Source organism: Pseudonaja textilis, chromosome 3 (assembly GCF_049901715.1).
Source record: "Pseudonaja textilis isolate UNSWEBS1 chromosome 3, rPseTex1.2, whole genome shotgun sequence".
In the NCBI taxonomy this organism is placed as follows: domain Eukaryota; kingdom Metazoa; phylum Chordata; class Lepidosauria; order Squamata; family Elapidae; genus Pseudonaja; species Pseudonaja textilis.
In genome coordinates, this window is record NC_141992.1 from 46,515,387 (window position 1) to 46,533,830 (window position 18,444).

Consider the following 18,444-nt stretch of genomic DNA (forward strand, 5'->3'; position numbering starts at 1 on the left):
GAAAAGCTTACATCCTGCGAAGATACCTTTAACACCATCAAACAATATGGGAAGATGGATAAAAAAGCCAAATCCAGTCTAAACATCTGGCTGACTCTGTGATCAACCATAAGAATAATAACAATCTCAGTTGTGAAGCCTCTTTAATTTGTAAAATGTTGCAAAGGGTAATGCAAAGTGTAATGTTCCCCTGAGGAAGGGACAGTTGACATTTGGAGACTCTGAGAGGACTCGGTTGATTTCAAAACAGACAAACTGATCTAATGGGAAAATGGAAAATAAATGGATAATAAAATTAGGAAAAGGAATGGCTACCTGTGGCCACAAAGGTGTTCAGAGACCTTCTTTAGCAATACCGGTGCTCTCTGTCCATTCTTACTTCTGAAAAATAAAAGGTTGCTGTAAAATATTAGGAAGCTGATCTGTTTTAAAGCAATGTTTTAAAAACAACTTGAAAGGCACTGGCTTAAACTACATTACATTCTAGCATCGTATTTATTTGTAGAAATCCCCTTGGGCCCAACTGGGAGGGTAAATAACATAGTGATTGCTGTATGATACAAAATTCATCTGGTAAATGGATGATCATGTGACTATCATTCTTGTAGCTTTGATTTTGGCTTGTCTTTGATTTTGCTGATTCAGTAAAAATTCATATTGTGCTTTAAAAAAAAAACATGTATTTTGTTTTTTGTACAGGGTGGTACTTTCACTGAGACATTTTCTCAGTGAGTCTGAAGGCTTTGTTCCCAGATGAGCTTTCATAAAAAGTTTAAGCAGAAACATTTTCTTTAATGTGATCTGTATGTTTTTCATAATTTCATCCAGAGTACCCAAAAAGAGCTCACATTGTTTGGGTGTGTCTCTGAATTAGTGCTCTGCAAGTGCTTTTTAAAAAAAGGATTACTTACTTTGTACTTCATTGCCTGTTACTGAACAGCTTTATTCTTTCTATATTCAAAATATAACACAAACAAAGAATAGCACAAGAAATGGGAAGACCATGTTAAATAGCTCCTTCTGGCTTTCCCATAACAGAGATTTTTGTCCCTGTACACCATACGGTAAGTCTGCTAATACTTGATTATTTGCATTTACTTACATTTGCACACTGTTAGAGCTCACAGATCAACAACATTTTGGAGTACCATCATAAGATTTGGCACAATACCCCCAGTTTAAAAAAAATAAAAATAAAAAATGACTAAAGGCATGAATGCTCTGATCTTGCAAGATTCTGTGTTAGAAATGTGGATGAGGTTTTAAATATGTATGCCATGTTTTGGTATTATGGATATCATATCAACCATAGGTACTGTGGTTCCAGCCACTGCTAAAATATTTTTCAAGTACAATTTAACATTTATTTATTGATCCTCACTTGTATGACTTTATCAGGAGGGCAGCGACATTTCTAGTGTAACAAAGGGGGAGGATTAATTTCCTTCATTATGCCTGGATAACTGTTGCTAAGGCTGCTGATTACCATGCATAGAAAGCTAGCAAAGCCCTGGGTCCTCAAGGAGTACAGATTGCTCCATTGATTAATGACATAATCCATAGGTGCAACTTGGGGAGGAGGAATCAGATGTGAAGATAACCTTGAAATCATCATGATAATGATGGATCTGTCCTGTTCAAGTATGTCACCCTATTGGGTGGCAATTTCTGTCTAGGGCTGGATTTGCTTTATTCCTCTTTAGCACTGCATTTGAGTTTCAGCCAACCTATGTGGAGTAAATTTATGAAGATGAGGAGGTCGTCTAACTTATTGCTGCTAAGCATGTCATCACCAGTCCTGAAGGTCGTGCTGTATTTAGCTGCTCATTACATTCCACAGTGCAAAGCAGTTTAATTCCCAAAGAGCACAAACAGGAAGAAAATTCTCCATTATTCTTCATTTCATCTTCTCCATACTGCCTCGCCTGCACAGTATGCAACCTGCTATGTACAGTACACTGTGTATTTGGTCACACTTGCTAAAGCTATTTATTATACCTGTTAATCTGACTATCCCTCACCTATTAATTCAGCATCATTAGACAATGGCACGTTAACGTTGTATCCATCTAAATGAAGTTATATTGCTTGTTTCAGTGATAACAAATCTAAGTTATTTTGTATGCTTGGTGATGTCGGAAAGCCAGTAATGCTTTGCGAAGCTCTAGACAGCAAGGCAGTAAAAGAAATGCTGCATGCTAAATACATTTAGGCATGCTTCCTTCTCTCTCTCTCTCTCACTCTAGTATATAGATAAAGGGCAATATAGCAGAAATCAATATTGTAATATTGCCATGATCTTCTGTGAAGGCTGCACCTATCTCAGAAGACTCCTTGCAACATTTGAGGGGCAAAAAGCATCCATAAAATGCTGTATAAAAGAGAGCTGCACAAAGCACAGAGCTTCCAGCAGCCAAAGAAGAATGAAGCAGAGTGGAGCAGGAAAAGCCTGGGTAGAGATGCTAAGGTATATTCTCCTTGTCTAACATAGACTGGAATCAAGTCACTGTGCAAAGCCAAAGTTCCAAGTAGTGGCAATTGCTGCAAGGCTTAATATATAACCGACTGCAAGAGTCGGAAACACAGCATCAGGTCCAAAGGGATGGGTGGCTTCAGTAGGTTGCCGTCAAGGCGCAGGTAGCGAAGACGTGGCACATTTTCAAGATCTGAAGACGCTGCATTAAGAGAGACCAGAGAAGTGGGGCATATCTGAGTCCCATTGATTTCTGAAGGCAAAAGAAAAAAGAAAAAAAAAACCACAGGTAAGTAATAAGCTAGGGTTAGGGAAGTTGTAGAGATCATCAGTTTCATATTCCAATCTGTTCTTTCAGCATTTATTATTCATCAACTAATTATTGACAGAGTTATTCAAATACAATATTGTATTATTGCAATAGTCCCTTCCAGCTTAAAGATATTTATAATTCTACTCCTCTGTTTGAAAGCATGGAGGAAACTTCCCTTTCCTGCAGTAAACGAAGCCTTTTCTATTCAGTTTTTCATTCCCATGCTTTTTCCCCCCACATTCATTTAATAAAAGGTCTATATAAATCACTCCTAAATACTGAGTATCTACAAAAGCAAATAACAGTTAGTGTAAAATAGAAGTATAAAAACAACATTCTAAAGCTCCTTAGAAAACCTGCAATGTTTTATAATAGTTAGGATTTTAATCTTCTCTATAACTTTACAAGTTATAGTTCGTTTGTTTTTTGTTCTGCTTTAAGATATTAGAAATGTGCAGTGAAGACCAGGGATGAACAAGCTAGTACATGCACTTTCTTTGCTCTAACTTTTATTATCCCTTCCCTTCCTTCTACACACACATTGATGGAAAACTGTAATACAAAGCCTTTTGTTTCCATGAAGGATTCCTACATATTTTAGAATTCTAAATTGTACACTGAAATTTCAGGAATATAAAGGTTCCCTGTTGCAGAACTCCACAGAGTGAATGAAGATGGAAAGAAAAGTTAGTAGCATCATATTTCTTCATATCTATGCAATACAGCCTAAAACACAAAACATTTATGGACTGCTTTTCTAACAAGTATGTTTGTTATATAATATACTTACCTGAATGCTTGTCTTCAGGTGTGCATTTGATTCATATTTCATTATTAGAATGTTGTTATAATGAGATCTACATCTACATATTCAGAATTTATAAATACAATTTATTAATTGTGAATGATATTGATAACTCCGAAATTTGTACTAAGCTCTCCTTATAGAAACCAAGTTATTGTGCCTTTTGTATAATCATCTTGGAATAAATCAAGTACTTTTTGTTGACTGGTTGCAATGTGGGGCAAATCTAAGAGCAAATGGGAGGGTCAAAAACTGGATCTGGAGTTTCCTTCTCTGGATAGCTCTGACTTCTAAGCCTTCCACATCATGCTTATTAAACATGGTAAATTATATAATCTTCTAACCAGTACAGTGTTATGGAGTTGAAGTGCAATAAACTTGCAGGATATTACTTTATACAAATACAAGATTATGCTGTACTGATCATCTAACCACTCGATGGCGCAATGATTAGAGTGCGATACTGCAGGCTACTCTGCTGACTGTCGGTTGCCTGCAATTTGGCAGTTCAAATCCTACCAGGCTCAAGGTTGACTCAGCCTTCCATCCTTCCAAGTTGGGTAAAATGAGGATCATGCTGGGGGCATATGCTGACTTTGTAAATTGCTTAGAGAGGGCTGTAAAGCACTATGAAGTGGTATATAAGTGTAAGTGTTATTGCTATTGCTATATTAGACCATTGAAAAGCCCCACTCAAGCACATTATTAATAAACTACAGGCCATTTTGGGCAATGACATTGCACTTTCTCAGACAGAGTAGCAGAACCCATATCCACATATAGATAACCACCCAATATGAAGCAGATTCTCACATGCAATAAAAAAACAATAAGAAGATTATGTTAACAAGCAAATAAGACTATGTAATAAGCCCAGTTGTCTATTTTACACCAGCAGTACCATATAGATTCCAGCAACCTCATACATATGATTAAAGGTACCATTACATGTTCTTCCTCTAATGAAATCTATACCATCATCTGCCAACATTGCCCCTCTGGAGTCTACATAGAACAAACAGGACAAACTCTGCACAAAATAGCAATAGCTATTATTTATTGATTTACAGTTTTCTTGCAGCCCTTTCTAAATGGTTTACAGCAGGGATGTTAAACTCAAGGCCCGTGGGCTGCATCTGGCCTGTGATGTGGCTGCATCTGATCCAAGGGGCCATCTGGGTCTACCCAGTGCAAAGAGGAACAATCAGGCCAGTGTCTTTGGCCCAGTCTACCCAATGCAAAGAGAAAACATGTTTGGGTTTGGGGAGTTTGGGGAGTGGCATCAAGTTGACCACACCCACCCAGTTGGCCACACCCATCTGCCCCCCCTCCAGGGTCAACTACAGCTCTGATGGGGCCCTCAATGAAATTAAGTTTTATACCCCTGGTTTACAGTGTCAGCATATTGCCCTGTACAAGCTGGATCCTCATTTTATTGATCTCAGAAGGATGGAAGGCTGAGACAATCTTGAGCTAGTGAGACTTTGAACTACCAGACTGCTGCAGTCGGCAGCCAGCAGAAGTAGCCTGCAGTACTGCATTCTAATCACTGTGCCACCACGGCTCAAAATAATGAATGGATACAAGTTTAACATCAGGATCAAAACAGAATTTCTGAGGACTGTTTCCAACACAATGGCTGGGCTGGGAATGACAGTAGTAACTGTCCCCTCTCTCTGAACTTACTGATTCCGTTATTCTGTTATATTTTTTACCTTGTTTCTTTTGTTTCTGTTATTTATCTTTTGTATTTTTCTAATCTTTCCTCCCTTTTTGTATCTTAAAGCAGTATTATGAAAAGTAAAATTAAAAACATTAGTATCTGCTACTAGAAAATATTTTATCCTTACTGTTCAGGCTAATGCTCGGAAATGTATGCACAACTTTAAAAAACAAGTTTCAGTTCTTTTAATTTAAGATGTGAAAGAGTGTTATGATTGTCTACTGAAATTCTGGGTTTGAAATAAGATTCAGGTCCTTCCTATATAAGGTCCATCTTATAAGGACATTTTATTGACCTACAGAATTGCCAAAAATTTAACTTGAAAGAAAAACCAACCCCAAGCTTTTGGGGTTGGTTTAAACTATAGCAGCTCATTATATTCTTTATTACTTCCTTGTTAAGACATTTTGGAAGGAATTCTGCATTTCTTAAATGCAGATGTTTTCAATTAGGCAACAGATGTTGGGAACTCCTGCTGAACATACTCCTGGGAACAGGAAGAAGAAATGTTTTATTTTTCTACAGATATGTTGATGTATTCTAAAGGATACAAACTAATCTATTAAATTATTAAGGCTTTACCCAATAGTATGCGAAATATACGTTGATTTTAAAAAATCACATTTAAAGACACAAAATGTGAAAACTCATTGATATTTTTTCTTCGTACTCCTTTACACAGTCACTCATTAATTTAAATTAACATAAAAATAGTATGCAAAAAAATTAAAATTGCTTTGATTTGCAATGATTTCTCAGCAAAGAGAAAAGTCTTGGGAAAATAAATCAGTCCTAAACCCAAAATCTATTAGCTATAGATTGAGAGAAGCCGCAGAAAAGTAAGTGGATGGATGCTGACTTTTCCCCCTCCCTTTCTCTTTCTTCCTATATCAAAGAAACATAAAAATAATTTCCATTTTTGTTATATGGAAAGATCTAAATGTTTCTTTATATGGCAATAGTACAATTTGCATGGAAAAGAACAATTTGCTCTCAGTCTGACTCCTCTCTACTCTGCCACCCACCCTGTTCTGTTCAATCATCAGTCATAAAGTTACAGCTTTGGGCAAGATGGAATTTATAATTTCGTGGAATCCCATGGAGTTAGGAACAATGAGGGAGAATAAGATTTCTTACTAAGGTTCCCTTGAAAGCATCAACAGAAGTAAGTCATTTTAGAGTTTTTAAAATGAATGTTGAGTCATGAGATAATTCACCTCTTCCCACTCCCCTTTCCCCCCACAAACAGGATCTCTTGTAGATCTAACCAATTACAGACTTGTGCCAACTCACTTTGAATTGAGTTGTCATTCATGTAGAGGTGCTCCAACTTGGGGCTGATATAGGGGATGCTGGTGAGGTTGTTGTATGCCAAATGCAAAACCAGCAAATTGGTGATGTTGAAAGTGTCGATAGGCAATCCTTTGTCAGACAGTTTATTATAGTTAAGCCTGATGAAGGCCAAATTGGAGAAATCTTTGAAGTAATTGTTGGGGATATTATCAATTTGATTCTCATCAAGAAAGAGCTGGTGAATGGCTTTGGGAACCCCAGGAGGCATCTTGCTTAGCCGGTTATGAGCCAGGTTGAGTTGCATGAGGTTCTTGAGCCCCTTGAAGGTGTTCTTTTTGAAGTCTCCATTATCCAGTTGATTATGATGAAGATCTAAAAGGAGGAGTTGATCTAACTTGCTGAATACATTTTCAGGGATTTTGGAGATACGGTTTCTGCTCAGCCTAAGTTGTTCAAGATTGGGAGGCAAGTTGTTGGGCACTTCCTTAAGGAAGTTTTTTTCCATGTACAGAAAGACAAGATTATCCAACTTTTGTAGTACTTGTGATCCCACTGAATCAATGCGGTTGTTGTCCAAACTGATCCACCGCAGCCCTGTCGCATTCTTGAAAGATTCTTCAGAGATCTTATCGATGAAATTGTTTTGTAGGTACACATACTGGGCCCTGGGTGGGATGAGTGGGACTTTTCTCAGGTTGCGGCTGTCACAGTAAATGGCTGAAGGGAAATCTGGGGGACAGAAGCATTCTCGGGGACAATCTGGAAAAACTGAGGGTGGTCCTGGGGGAAGAGGTGGAGGGAACTCGGTCGGTTCAACTGGCTCAGGGAGTGAAGGAGTCGGACGTTTCTTGGGAGGTTTGGGAGGTTTGCGCCTCTGTCCATTTACCTCACAGATCAGCAAAAAAATGAGTGGGAAAATCAATCTGGCAATCCTCTTCATGGCTAAATAGAACAAGAAGAAAAGCAAGCGTTAAAAATATACTCCTTCATTCATTCGTTCATTCAATAATAAGTCAATATTTTCCTACATAGACTGTTCTTCTTTTGTTTTGCATTTATGTTTGCAAATAGCATTTTGAGAGCTTGCAAATCTGGTTAAAGACAACAGTTCAAAATATTGGATAACAACAAGCTGGGGAAATCTGCAATGGAATGCTTGAACTTAGGAGTCAGCCACCTGTTATACTTAACTGTGATCCAACTGGGATGGGACAGAAATTTTGGAATATACAAAACCAATGCTGAAAAAAACCCATCCATGAGGATGAAGTCAATGAGAATGGTAGTCACATACTTCCAATAGTTGCAGGGAGTTAACAATAATGGGGATACACTACCAATGAACCCTCTTGGATCACCACATGCAAACATACAACGCCAATGAACCCTCTTGGATCAGCACATCCAACATAGAACAGCATATTTGCCAGGCCTTGGATGCACGTAGTCCTTGAATTACAATAGTTTGTTTATTGACTGTTTGTAGTTACTACAGCACTGGCTTATGACTGTTTTTCACACTTACTACTGTTGCAGCATCCCCATAGTCAGATGATCAAAATTCAGACTCTTGGCTGTTGATTCATATTTATGATGGTTGCACTATCCTGGATCATGTGATCAACTTTGGTGGCCTTCCGACAAGCAAAATCAACGAAGAAGCCATATTCACTTAACAACCATGTTACTAAATTAACAACTGTAGTGATTCAGTTAACAACTGTGGCAAGAAAGGTCATAAAATGGGGCAAAAATTCACTTAAGAACTTCTGTTTCTCATTTCCCACTTTCCATTATCACATCTCTTGCTTCCCTGACCCTATTCATACTTCACAGATGATGGAGGAAGCTGAAGTCACTGTCCATCTCTCTGCTTTAGTCTGTTTTGTCCTCATTAGTGTGGACTTTTCTCTCTGAATAGGTCTCTAACTTTTATCCCAGGAGGGCAATGTGTTTCGCTAGGAACAGAAATTTTCGGCTCAGGTATGATCAAGGGCTACCTTTATTTGTTCTTGTTCCCAGCCATTCATTTGGAGCACAGGATACAAAAGGGAGGAGGCCTGCAAGGAAAACACATTGCCCTTCTGGGATAAAGTTTAGAGATCCATAAAGAGAGAAAAGTCCACACGAGGACAAAACAGACGAAACAGCCTGCTTGCTTTTTAGGGCACAATCACAAAAAGTTCCTAGATTCATCAAGCTTTCTCATCATCCTGACCAAATTCCAGAAGCAACCTATCCATCATCCATTATTAACAATGACATACATGGCAAAAGCCTATTGCAGCTCAAGAAAAGTTGATCTTGAAAGATAAAGACATATGGGAATACCAACTTCCCTGAGAGTGCACCCTGGAAGAGTACATATAGTAGGAATTGCTCCATCAATAAAGCTGTAAAGGCTTTACAGGGTTCCAGTTCTATGTCCTATCATTGTCTGCTATGATATCAGCAGGATGACGAAGCCTACCTGGAAAGTGACTCCATAGAGGAAAGTGACCCTATAGAGGATTAAGCAGAAGCACACTGGCAACTGCTGTTGTGATTGCAGGGTTCTTTCATGTAAATGCATGGAATATGATGTGCCATGAGCCCTTTGCCTTTTGGGGAAAAAAAGTATGTGGACAGGAAACAAAGACAGAGAGAAAGTAAAATTAGCAATAGCCAGTAGCCAGAGAATGTCAGTGTTTGGGAGGTTTTCGTGCTAAGGAGAGTCTGAAGACAGAATGGCACCACTTGAATGATGGATTATGGCTCATACTTTGACTGCATATCCAGCCCTCATTCTTTGGGGATTATTTATATGCATGGATATTGTAATGGAATTTCATGTTGGTTTCATGTTTGTTCTGCTCTAAACATCCAGATATGGCCAAAGTGCTCACAAGAATCTGGACTGAGATTCTCAGCTTAGTCACTGATTTAAACACTGAGAAGCAAAGCTGTGACTAAAATGGCCTACTGCCAACAGAGATTTCTTCCAAAAGGTAAAGGACTCATGTTACGTGATATTGTAAGCGTTTATAAGAAAAAACCCTGCAATTTCAACAGCAGTTGCTAGGGTGCTTAGTCTACTTAGTCCTCTATGGGATCATTGTTCCAGGCAGGTTTCTTCATCCTGCCGATGTCATAGCAGACGCATGTGAGGAAGGCTTCTTCCTCTGCGAGGTAACCTCTTCTCCCACACACAAAGTTATACAGGTAAGATAAGACACAATCTAAAGCAAAATTTGGGGACAGGGAAAATTATTGCAGCAAATCTATCATGGTCCCTTCTGTCTTTCACAGGCGTAACAGTGTCAAGTACTTCATCCAGGTATCCAACTGCAGCCACATGGGAATTGCAGTTGGGATATTGTTGTTTGGCAAGTTAAAGCAACTGTCAGCTGGGAAACCATTTTTCTTTGAGGCTTCTGAGCTGCCACATTCAGTGCCTAGGAAATTGGAAGGGGGACTTCAAGGAGCAGTGGAAAATTAGCCACAACATTCCTTTTTCAGAGAGTCAAGGACATGTTACTCTGCACGTGGAGGGGAGTGTCTGGGGATAGTCTCTGGTTGGAATGAAGTAATGACTGGACTGTGATGAACTATTGGGTTGGATTTTGGATTATCTTTGGGCTAAGGAAAACCTGGAAATCTCAGATTTAGGTTTTCCTCAGATGTGCCAATAAAATCTCTAATAAAAAATCTCTAATAAAATGGATCTTTGAGAAGATGACAGTCTTGGAGTCTTTTAATTTGGAGGTTGTTACTTGGAACGCTGACAGCAACATGACTGTAAGGATGCTGAGCAAAGAACCATTAGCTATTGTTTAAGTTCCCAGTTATCCTCTCAAGACAGTTTGTTTTTCTAAATGTTTCCTTTGGGTGCAAATTTTAATTACTTTAAAATTAATTCTAGTGAATTATATGTCTGAGCAATATAAAACCAGATGCCTATGTGTGATATATTTATACCGCTAGAGTGTCATTACTGGGAATTGAAATATGTGGTGCCTTCTCCTTTATCAAAGAAATGATGCTGTTCTTTTAAATATGTATTTCCTCCAAGTAAATCAACAGGAGATATATTTCTGGAACTGATTTTTTTATGCCATTAAAAGGTGCACATGTCAGATTTCATTAATATGATAGGACCACCACAAATCTTGCCTATAGTTTTGTTTCCTAAATTCCACAAAGTCTTAGTTGCAAAAATGCATTATTTTTATGACAACAGCATTTTCCTTACTTCTTTTTTCAGAGTTGAGATATCAAATAATTTTTTTGTGATCTTAAGAAAAATAACATGCATTCATTAGGTTTTACATTCCAGAAGCCTACAAAGAATGACCTACCCTATCATGATGTCCTTGCTTTTACAGGATCCTTCCATTCTTAAAGCTAATTTCATTCCAGTAATTCATTTTAAGATGTGATGGCCTTTCCCTAGAGCATTAGCAATGTTAGTTAATAAAAAAAATATGAGATTTATGTTCAGTTGCTTTACATTTTGAAACTTAGAAAATACTTCTAATTTGGATTGTAATTAACACATGAAAAGTGTTAAAATTGGTTTTATTACTTTAATAAAATAGAATGTCTACTTCTTGTGACCTGTAAAATCCATCTAGCAAGCTTAGCTGGTTTATCACAAAATGGCTGCTGCAGAAAAATATCCAGGTATTAAAAAAAAACTCAAGGGTAATAAATAAACAATTTGCCCTAGATTCTTTTTTTTTAATAAAAGTTTTATTAATTTTCAATAAATAAACATACACAATCAAAACACAAAACATGAAAACATAAAACTTCTTTTTGGAAAGCGGCTTAGTCCTGGGTTACATCTTTTTGTACAGACATAAATCAAATTCATGCTCACTTTATATACCATTTCATATCTTATTTACCATTCTATATTTTCTATTTAGCTTCTCCCCTCTTTTCACTCTCTTAATTCTATTTTATTTATTTCATCTTGATTTAAATCATTATACTTGCATATTTTGTCCGTTCTTTTTCAATTATCAATTTATCTTTTGTCTTTAACACAAAATATCTCCTGTAATCACTGATTGAAGTATGATGCTTTTATATCTTTCCCCTAAAATAATATATAGTTTTCATTCTGATTCTGCTTAGTACATTCTATGTACTACAATTTAAAATAAGAAAATAATAAGTTTATAATATAATTAAAACAATAATCCATAACAAATTAAACTCTATCATTAAATGTTAAGCATTTTACACATTCCCTTTAATATTTTATTAAATCGTATAATGTTCCAGTTTTCTAACTTTATTTCAAATACAGATACAACAATACAGTCTTATGTACTTTTGCAGAATCTCTTTTTTAATTATGTTTTTACCCTTTATCTCTGAAAAAAACCTGTTTCTTTACATCCTGTTTCAATCCTTTGTAACTTCTCTTCACTTTTTCCCTTCTTCTCCAATCTAACCTTTTTACTCACCCCCCCCGTCTCTTGATCTCCACCCTCTTAATCTCCATTCTCTTCTGTATTCCTCTTTTCTGTTGCTTTCTGGCATTGTATCGATTTTTCACCTTATTTTTCCCTTTTTGGGTTGTTCTTTTAAGTCTTCAGTTCTCCATTCTCTTTCCCCTCTTTCCCTTTTCTTCCCCAGTTAAAGTTGTTTGTTTATTAAAGATGGCTTCTTCTTCTTCCTCCCAACCTTCTTGTTCTTGTACTTCCTGATAGGTAGAAATCGCCATTTCTAAGAAATGAAAAACAGATCCAGAAGAGCCCGTCCCTTCTTGTTCCTCTTCTTTTAGCTTTTTAAATTCCACTTTCAGTTCTTCAACAGATAATGCCATTGTAAAAAAAAATTAAATAACCCAAATGTTTTTAATCTTTCAAATAATAATTTCCAAAGGTCCCAAAGTCACCAAGCAATCCAAATAAACACAAGCTGTTTCATTTAGCACTTTCTTCTTTTTATACTTTCTCTTCCTGGGGTACAGTTCAATTGCAAAGTTCCAAAATGTATCTTTTAGAAGTCTTATTACAGTTTAACTCTGATCTTATAAGCTCCAAACAGCCTCCTTCAGCGAAGTCTTAATATTAATTCTTTACCTCTCCCTTCCCACTTATAGCAAAAAAAGATTTATTTTTTTTCCAGTTCCAATGTTCAGAAATCTTTAATGTCCCCTTGGCTTTAATTTTCAAATTTAATTACCTGCTGATGCCAAAAAGGGTTTTTCCATCTGCTATCTCTGTAGGGAATGAGAGTGAGAAAAAACAAAACTTTCCCTTTTAACTTTCATCCGCCACTTTTTACGATCTTCTTTGGGAACAATGTATCTTTAATAGAGTTAAGTTTCCAGGGTATTTAGATGTTACTTGTTATCCCGGTTCAGCCAAAAACTTTCACTTTCTCACCTTCCTCCTGCACATTCTTGTCTGGATGAAAGGTTCTTTGTGGCGGCCATTGCTGACCGCCGCTCCACCACTTTTGGAAAAGGGAGTTAAGCCAGCTGAAGAGGGGGGTTGCAATTCCCCCGGACCCCTGCTGGATTTTCCCTGTCTTCAGTCACCTCTACAGGGTAACTATTAGCCCCCAAATCCAGCTGGATCGGGGGCACTCCAGTGGAAAGCGCAGCAGAAACCGTGCACGATCGCGGATTCCTGCCGCAGAAGAAGCCTTGCAAACCGGAAGTCCAACAATTTGCCCTTAGATTCTAAGAATAAAGGAAAGGCAATGTCTGATTTCCAAACTAACAACATTATTCTTTTTAATCCATAGTTCTACCTATGTAAGGATTCCTCCAACATTATTTTTGTCTTTCACACTTCCCAAACAAAAGCGGTTTTGTCTCTTTTTCAGGCTCCCCACCATTAACATATGCTTCATTTAAAAGATAGATATACATTTGTACATACCTTCCATATAATATTATCCAGTCAGAGGTCATCATGCTCTGTTCAGTCATCATCCAACTATACTCCTCATTTCCTTTACCATTTCAATTTACTAGCCTAAATTTAATACCCTCCTAACCCCTGCCCAGTCAAATTTCTACATGTCATCTCATGGTGCTCATCAGTTCTTCTCACCAGTCTCTGAAAATGGATCTCTGTGCCACCTGAATCCATCCAAGATTGTTCACCACTCCGACTATGTTAATTTTCTTTCCTTTTCTTTCAAGTTACGTTGCATAAATGTTGCATGTCACCATCATATTTATATGTTTTTAAATATTGACTAAATCTCAGTGGCTGGAAATCCATCAATCTCTAAAATGTTAATACAGCTGCTGCCATTTATAAGTAAGCAAGTGAATAAAAAGAATATTCGTCATCAAATGAAAATTAAAGTCATGTCCTTTTACTGAAAATTATTCTTAATCCTGATATAGGGATCAAAGGTAGCGTGTAAATGCATTCAGCCTTCATAATTCATAAAAGCACAGGTGATGTGCTTTTGTAATTCCTGATCTTTTGTATTAGAAAGTCAAAGTTTAGAAAGTATGATCCAGCTAGATGAAAAATAATTAAACCTCCTCCATTCCCCCCACCCCCCAGTTCCATTGTTCCCATAGATGTGTTTCTATTCTGCATTTTATGGAAAAGACAAATTGACTTTATCAACTATGCTATTTCTATCTTCAAACCTGGAAAACTTTGTTTGCATTCTTGTAGCATCCACTACCAGTTTTGTTATTTTCTGAATCCTGGGTGTTCTGCTTATCACTCTCTGGATGGGTATAAAGCAGACAGAGCAACTCCACAAAGCATCCATAGAAAGTCTTTTTTATTGGTTCATCAGGCATCCTTATCAACTCACAGTTATGACAAGTTTCTTCTTAATGTCCAATCCTTTGCATATCTGCATTATGGTGTAGAAAGATAATAAACTCTCATCCCCATGATGATTGAAGCATCTGCATGGTAGTGGATTCAGGCAAGAGTGAGGGAGCCTCCCCCAGCCCAACAAGGTTCAATTTAGTGACCAATCAGAATTACAGATGTGACCACAAATATGGACTACATTTTCCAGGACACCTTAACTACATTTACCATGATGTATTCCCTTAAGGGAACAGGTCTCAATTCCTAACTAACTATCCAAATCCCATTAACTCTGACTGTCTGGACAGCACACTGGGGAAGAAACATACCTGCCTTTTACTAGATATTTCTTTCAAGCCTGTGAATGAATGTAATTGCATTTTCTTCATTAATGTGTTTTTTTCTTTTCACCTTTTCACATCAAGCATACAGATGATGAATGTGGCTAACAATTCTGATGATAAGCTTCCAGTCCTTTCCATTACCCAGGGCTCAAACATTATATTGTGGTTGCCTAAGTCATGCTTTTAGTGTTTTCATTTTGTGATAGGAAGTGCTTTAATTTCTCATGTTTCTATTTCTGAACTCAGTGCATAATTCAGAGTTTCTTATTTCTAATCGAATCTTGCATCTAGTACAAAAGGTTCTTTGGCTAGAGTCAAAGAAAACAAACTGCAGAAAAAACAACTCCATACAAAGACTATGTCTATTCTTCTTGTGTCTTGTGGCCATCATTTGCTCTTGTTCTCTGCTTGTTACATATGCTCTAATTAAGGAGTATGCCAGTGCCAGATCTCTTTACTGAGCGTTTGGCTTTCTGCTGCCTAGATCTGGTAGACCTGATCTGATTCTAGGTGGGTTTTTTTTATAAAAATGTTATTAATTTTCAATAAACAAACATAAACAAACAAAACACAAAACATGGAAACATAAAAACTTCTTTTTGGAAAGCAGCTTAATCCTGGGTTACATCTTTTTGTACAGACATAAATCAAATTCATGCTCACCTTATATACCATTTCATATCTTATTTACCATTCTATATTTTCTATATGGCTTCTCCCCTCTTTTCACTCTCTTAATTCTATTTTATTTATTTCATCTCAATTTAAATCATTATACTTGCATATTTTGTCCGTTCTTTTTCAATTATCTATTTATCTTTTCTCTTTAACACAAAATTTCTCCTGTAATCACTGATTGAAGTGTGATGCCTTTCTATCTTTCCCCTAAATTTAACACTTAAAATAATATATAATTTCCATTCTGATTCTGCTTAGTACATTCTACATACTAGATTTTAAAATAAGAAAATAATAAGTTTATAATATAGCTAAAACAATGATCCATAGCAAATTAAACTCTATCATTAAATCTTAAACATTTTACACATTCCCTTTAATATTTTATTAAATCATATAATATTCCAATTTTCTAACTCTATTTATATGAATACTACAATACAGTTTTATGTAGTTAAATTTAACACTTAAAATAATATATAATTTCCATTCTAATTCTGCTTAGTACATTCTATGTACTAGATTTTAAAATAAGAAAATAAGTTTATAATATATTTAAAACAATGATCCATAGCAAATTAAACTCTATCATTAAATCTTAAACATTTTACACATTCCCTTTAATATTTTATTAAATCATATAATATTCCAATTTTCTAACTCTATTTTAAATACAAATACTACAATGCAGTCTTATGTACTTTTGCAGAATCTCTTTTTAAATTGTATTTTACCCTTTGTCTCTGAAAAAACCCTGTTTTTCTACATCTTGTTTCAAGCCTTTATAACTTCTCTTCCCTTTTTCCCTTCCTTTCTTGTTGAATCTAGCCTTTTTACCCCCCCCCATCTCTTAATCTCTGCCCTCTTAGTCTCCTCTCTCTGTTGTATTCCTCTTTTCTGTTGCTTTCTGACATTGTATCGATTTTTCACCTTATTTTTCCCTTTTTTGGTTGTTTTTTTAAATCTTCAATTCTCCATTCTCTTTCCCCTCTTTCCCTCTTCTTCCTCAGCTAAAGTTGTTTGTTCATTAAAGATGGCTTCTTCTTCTTCATCCCAGCTTTCGTGTTGTTGTAATTCCTGGTAGGTAGAAATCACCATTTCTAAAAAGTGAAAAACAGATCCAGAAGAGCCCTTCCCTTCTTGTTCCTCTTCTTTTAACTTTTTGAATTCCATTTTCAATTCTTCAACAGATAAGGCCATTGTAAGATTTTTTTTTAAACAACCCAGATGTTTTTAGTCTTTCAAAATATAGTTTCCAAAAGTCCCAAAGTCACCAAGCAACCCAAATCAACACAAGCTGTTTCATTTAGCACTTTCTTCTTTTTATACTTGCTCTTCCTGGGATAGAATTCAATTGCAAAGTTCCAAAATGTATTTTTTAGAAGTCTTATTACCGGTTATCTCTGATCTTACAAGCTCCAAGCAGTCTCCTCCAGCAAAGTCTTAACATAAATTCTTTACCTCTCCCTTCCCACTTGTAGCAAAAAAAGAATTTTTAAATATTTTAATTCCAACATTCAGAAATCTTTAATGTCCCCTTGGCTTTAATTTTCAAATTTAATTATCTTCTGTTGCCAAAATGGGTTCTTCCAATTTCCATCTGCTATCTCCGTAGGGAAGGAGAGTGAAGAAAAACAAACTTTCCCTTTTCACTTTCATATGCCGCTTTTTACGATCTTCTTTGGGAACAATGTATCTTTAAGAAAGTTGAATTTCCAGGGTATTTAAATGTTTTTTGTTGTCCCGGTTCAGCCAAAAACTTTCACCTTCTCAGCTTCCTCCTGCACATTCTTGTCCGGCTGAAAGCTTCTTTGTGGCAGCCATTGCTGACTGCCGCTCCACCACCTTTGGAAAAGGGAGTTAAGCTGGCTGAGGAGGGGGGTTGCGATTCCACCGGACCCCTGCCCGGATCTCCCCTATCTTCAGTTATCTCTACAGGATAACTATAGCCCCCAAATCCAACTGGATTGGGGGCACTCCAGCAGCGAGCGCAGCAGGAACCGCGCACGATCGCGGATTCCTGCCGCCGCCGAAGCCTTGCAAACCGGAAGTCTGATTCTAGGTGTTTTATATGACAACACCAAGATGGAATCTTGTTACATGTCCCAAATTTGAGTTTGCTCTGCTAAACATTTGAGTTTTTCTTTTCTTCTTACTTTTTTTTTGGTATATTTTTTTATTTTTAAATATATGTAAGTATTGAATACATGAGCAGCGTGACATCTGGGTATCCTTAGCTTTGATACTGAATAGTAATAATATTGATAATTTTAGTAATCTTAGTTACATTAATCATCCTCACATCATTATAATAACATTATACATAATACACTCATCTTTCAACTTCTAATCCTTTCTTTTACATACTGATTTTAAAATATTACATAGGAATATGCATAATAATATTTCCCCCCCTTTCTAATTTCTACCTCTATTCTAAATTTTAATAACACAAATCTTATATTAGTAGGTATTCTGATTCTATCCATCATCTCTTGTTCATTTTAATTTTTCAATTCTTGTTGATTTTTGCAATATTTCCCATATTCCTCTCTTGGGATTTTGTATAAGATAGCGTTAATCAATCTCCTATCATTATAGTAACATTATAGATATTACGATTAAGATTGTTAGCATATTACTAATAATCATAATGACACTATTTAAGTATATATATTACCATCATCTTTCAACTTCTGATCTAGTCATCTACATACTAGTTTTAAATATTATGTAAGAATATACGTACCAATATTTTCCCTCTTTCTAATTTCTACCTCTAAGTCTTTTTAGTACAAATCTTATATTAATAAGTATTCTGTTTTTATCCATCATCTCTTGCTCATTTTAGTATTTCAATTCTTATTGATTTTTTGGCATGTTTTCCATACTCCTCTCTTGGTATTTTATATCTCCATATATCATTCATATTTAATGTAAGTATTTTCTGTATCTCTACCTCTATCTCTCGCTGACAAACCTTTTCTACTTCTATTAGTGTCTCTGGAATGTTTGTTATCCA

At 36.3% G+C, this 18,444-nt stretch overlaps 1 protein-coding gene across 9 annotated transcripts in view; it reads right to left on the minus strand.

Annotated features, from left to right (window-relative positions):
- Positions 1-918: 918 nt before the first annotated feature.
- The window catches only part of PRELP (proline and arginine rich end leucine rich repeat protein), a 36,745-nt gene continuing 19,219 nt past the window's right edge, over positions 919-18,444 (minus strand). For 6 of the 9 annotated variants that reach the window (XM_026715543.2, XM_026715544.2, XM_087929500.1 and 3 more), the window contains 2 exons: positions 6,608-7,549; positions 919-2,726 (listed from right to left, as the gene is read on the minus strand). In XM_026715543.2, the coding sequence (XP_026571328.1) occupies positions 2,551-2,726; positions 6,608-7,547 (1,116 nt within the window). In that variant the 5' untranslated portion in view covers positions 7,548-7,549 and the 3' untranslated portion in view covers positions 919-2,550. Of the gene's footprint in view, positions 2,727-6,607; positions 7,550-9,077; positions 9,208-10,944; positions 11,036-18,444 lie in introns of those variants that run through there. The other 3 variants (XM_087929501.1, XM_087929503.1, XM_087929505.1) reach the window with 2 other exon arrangements.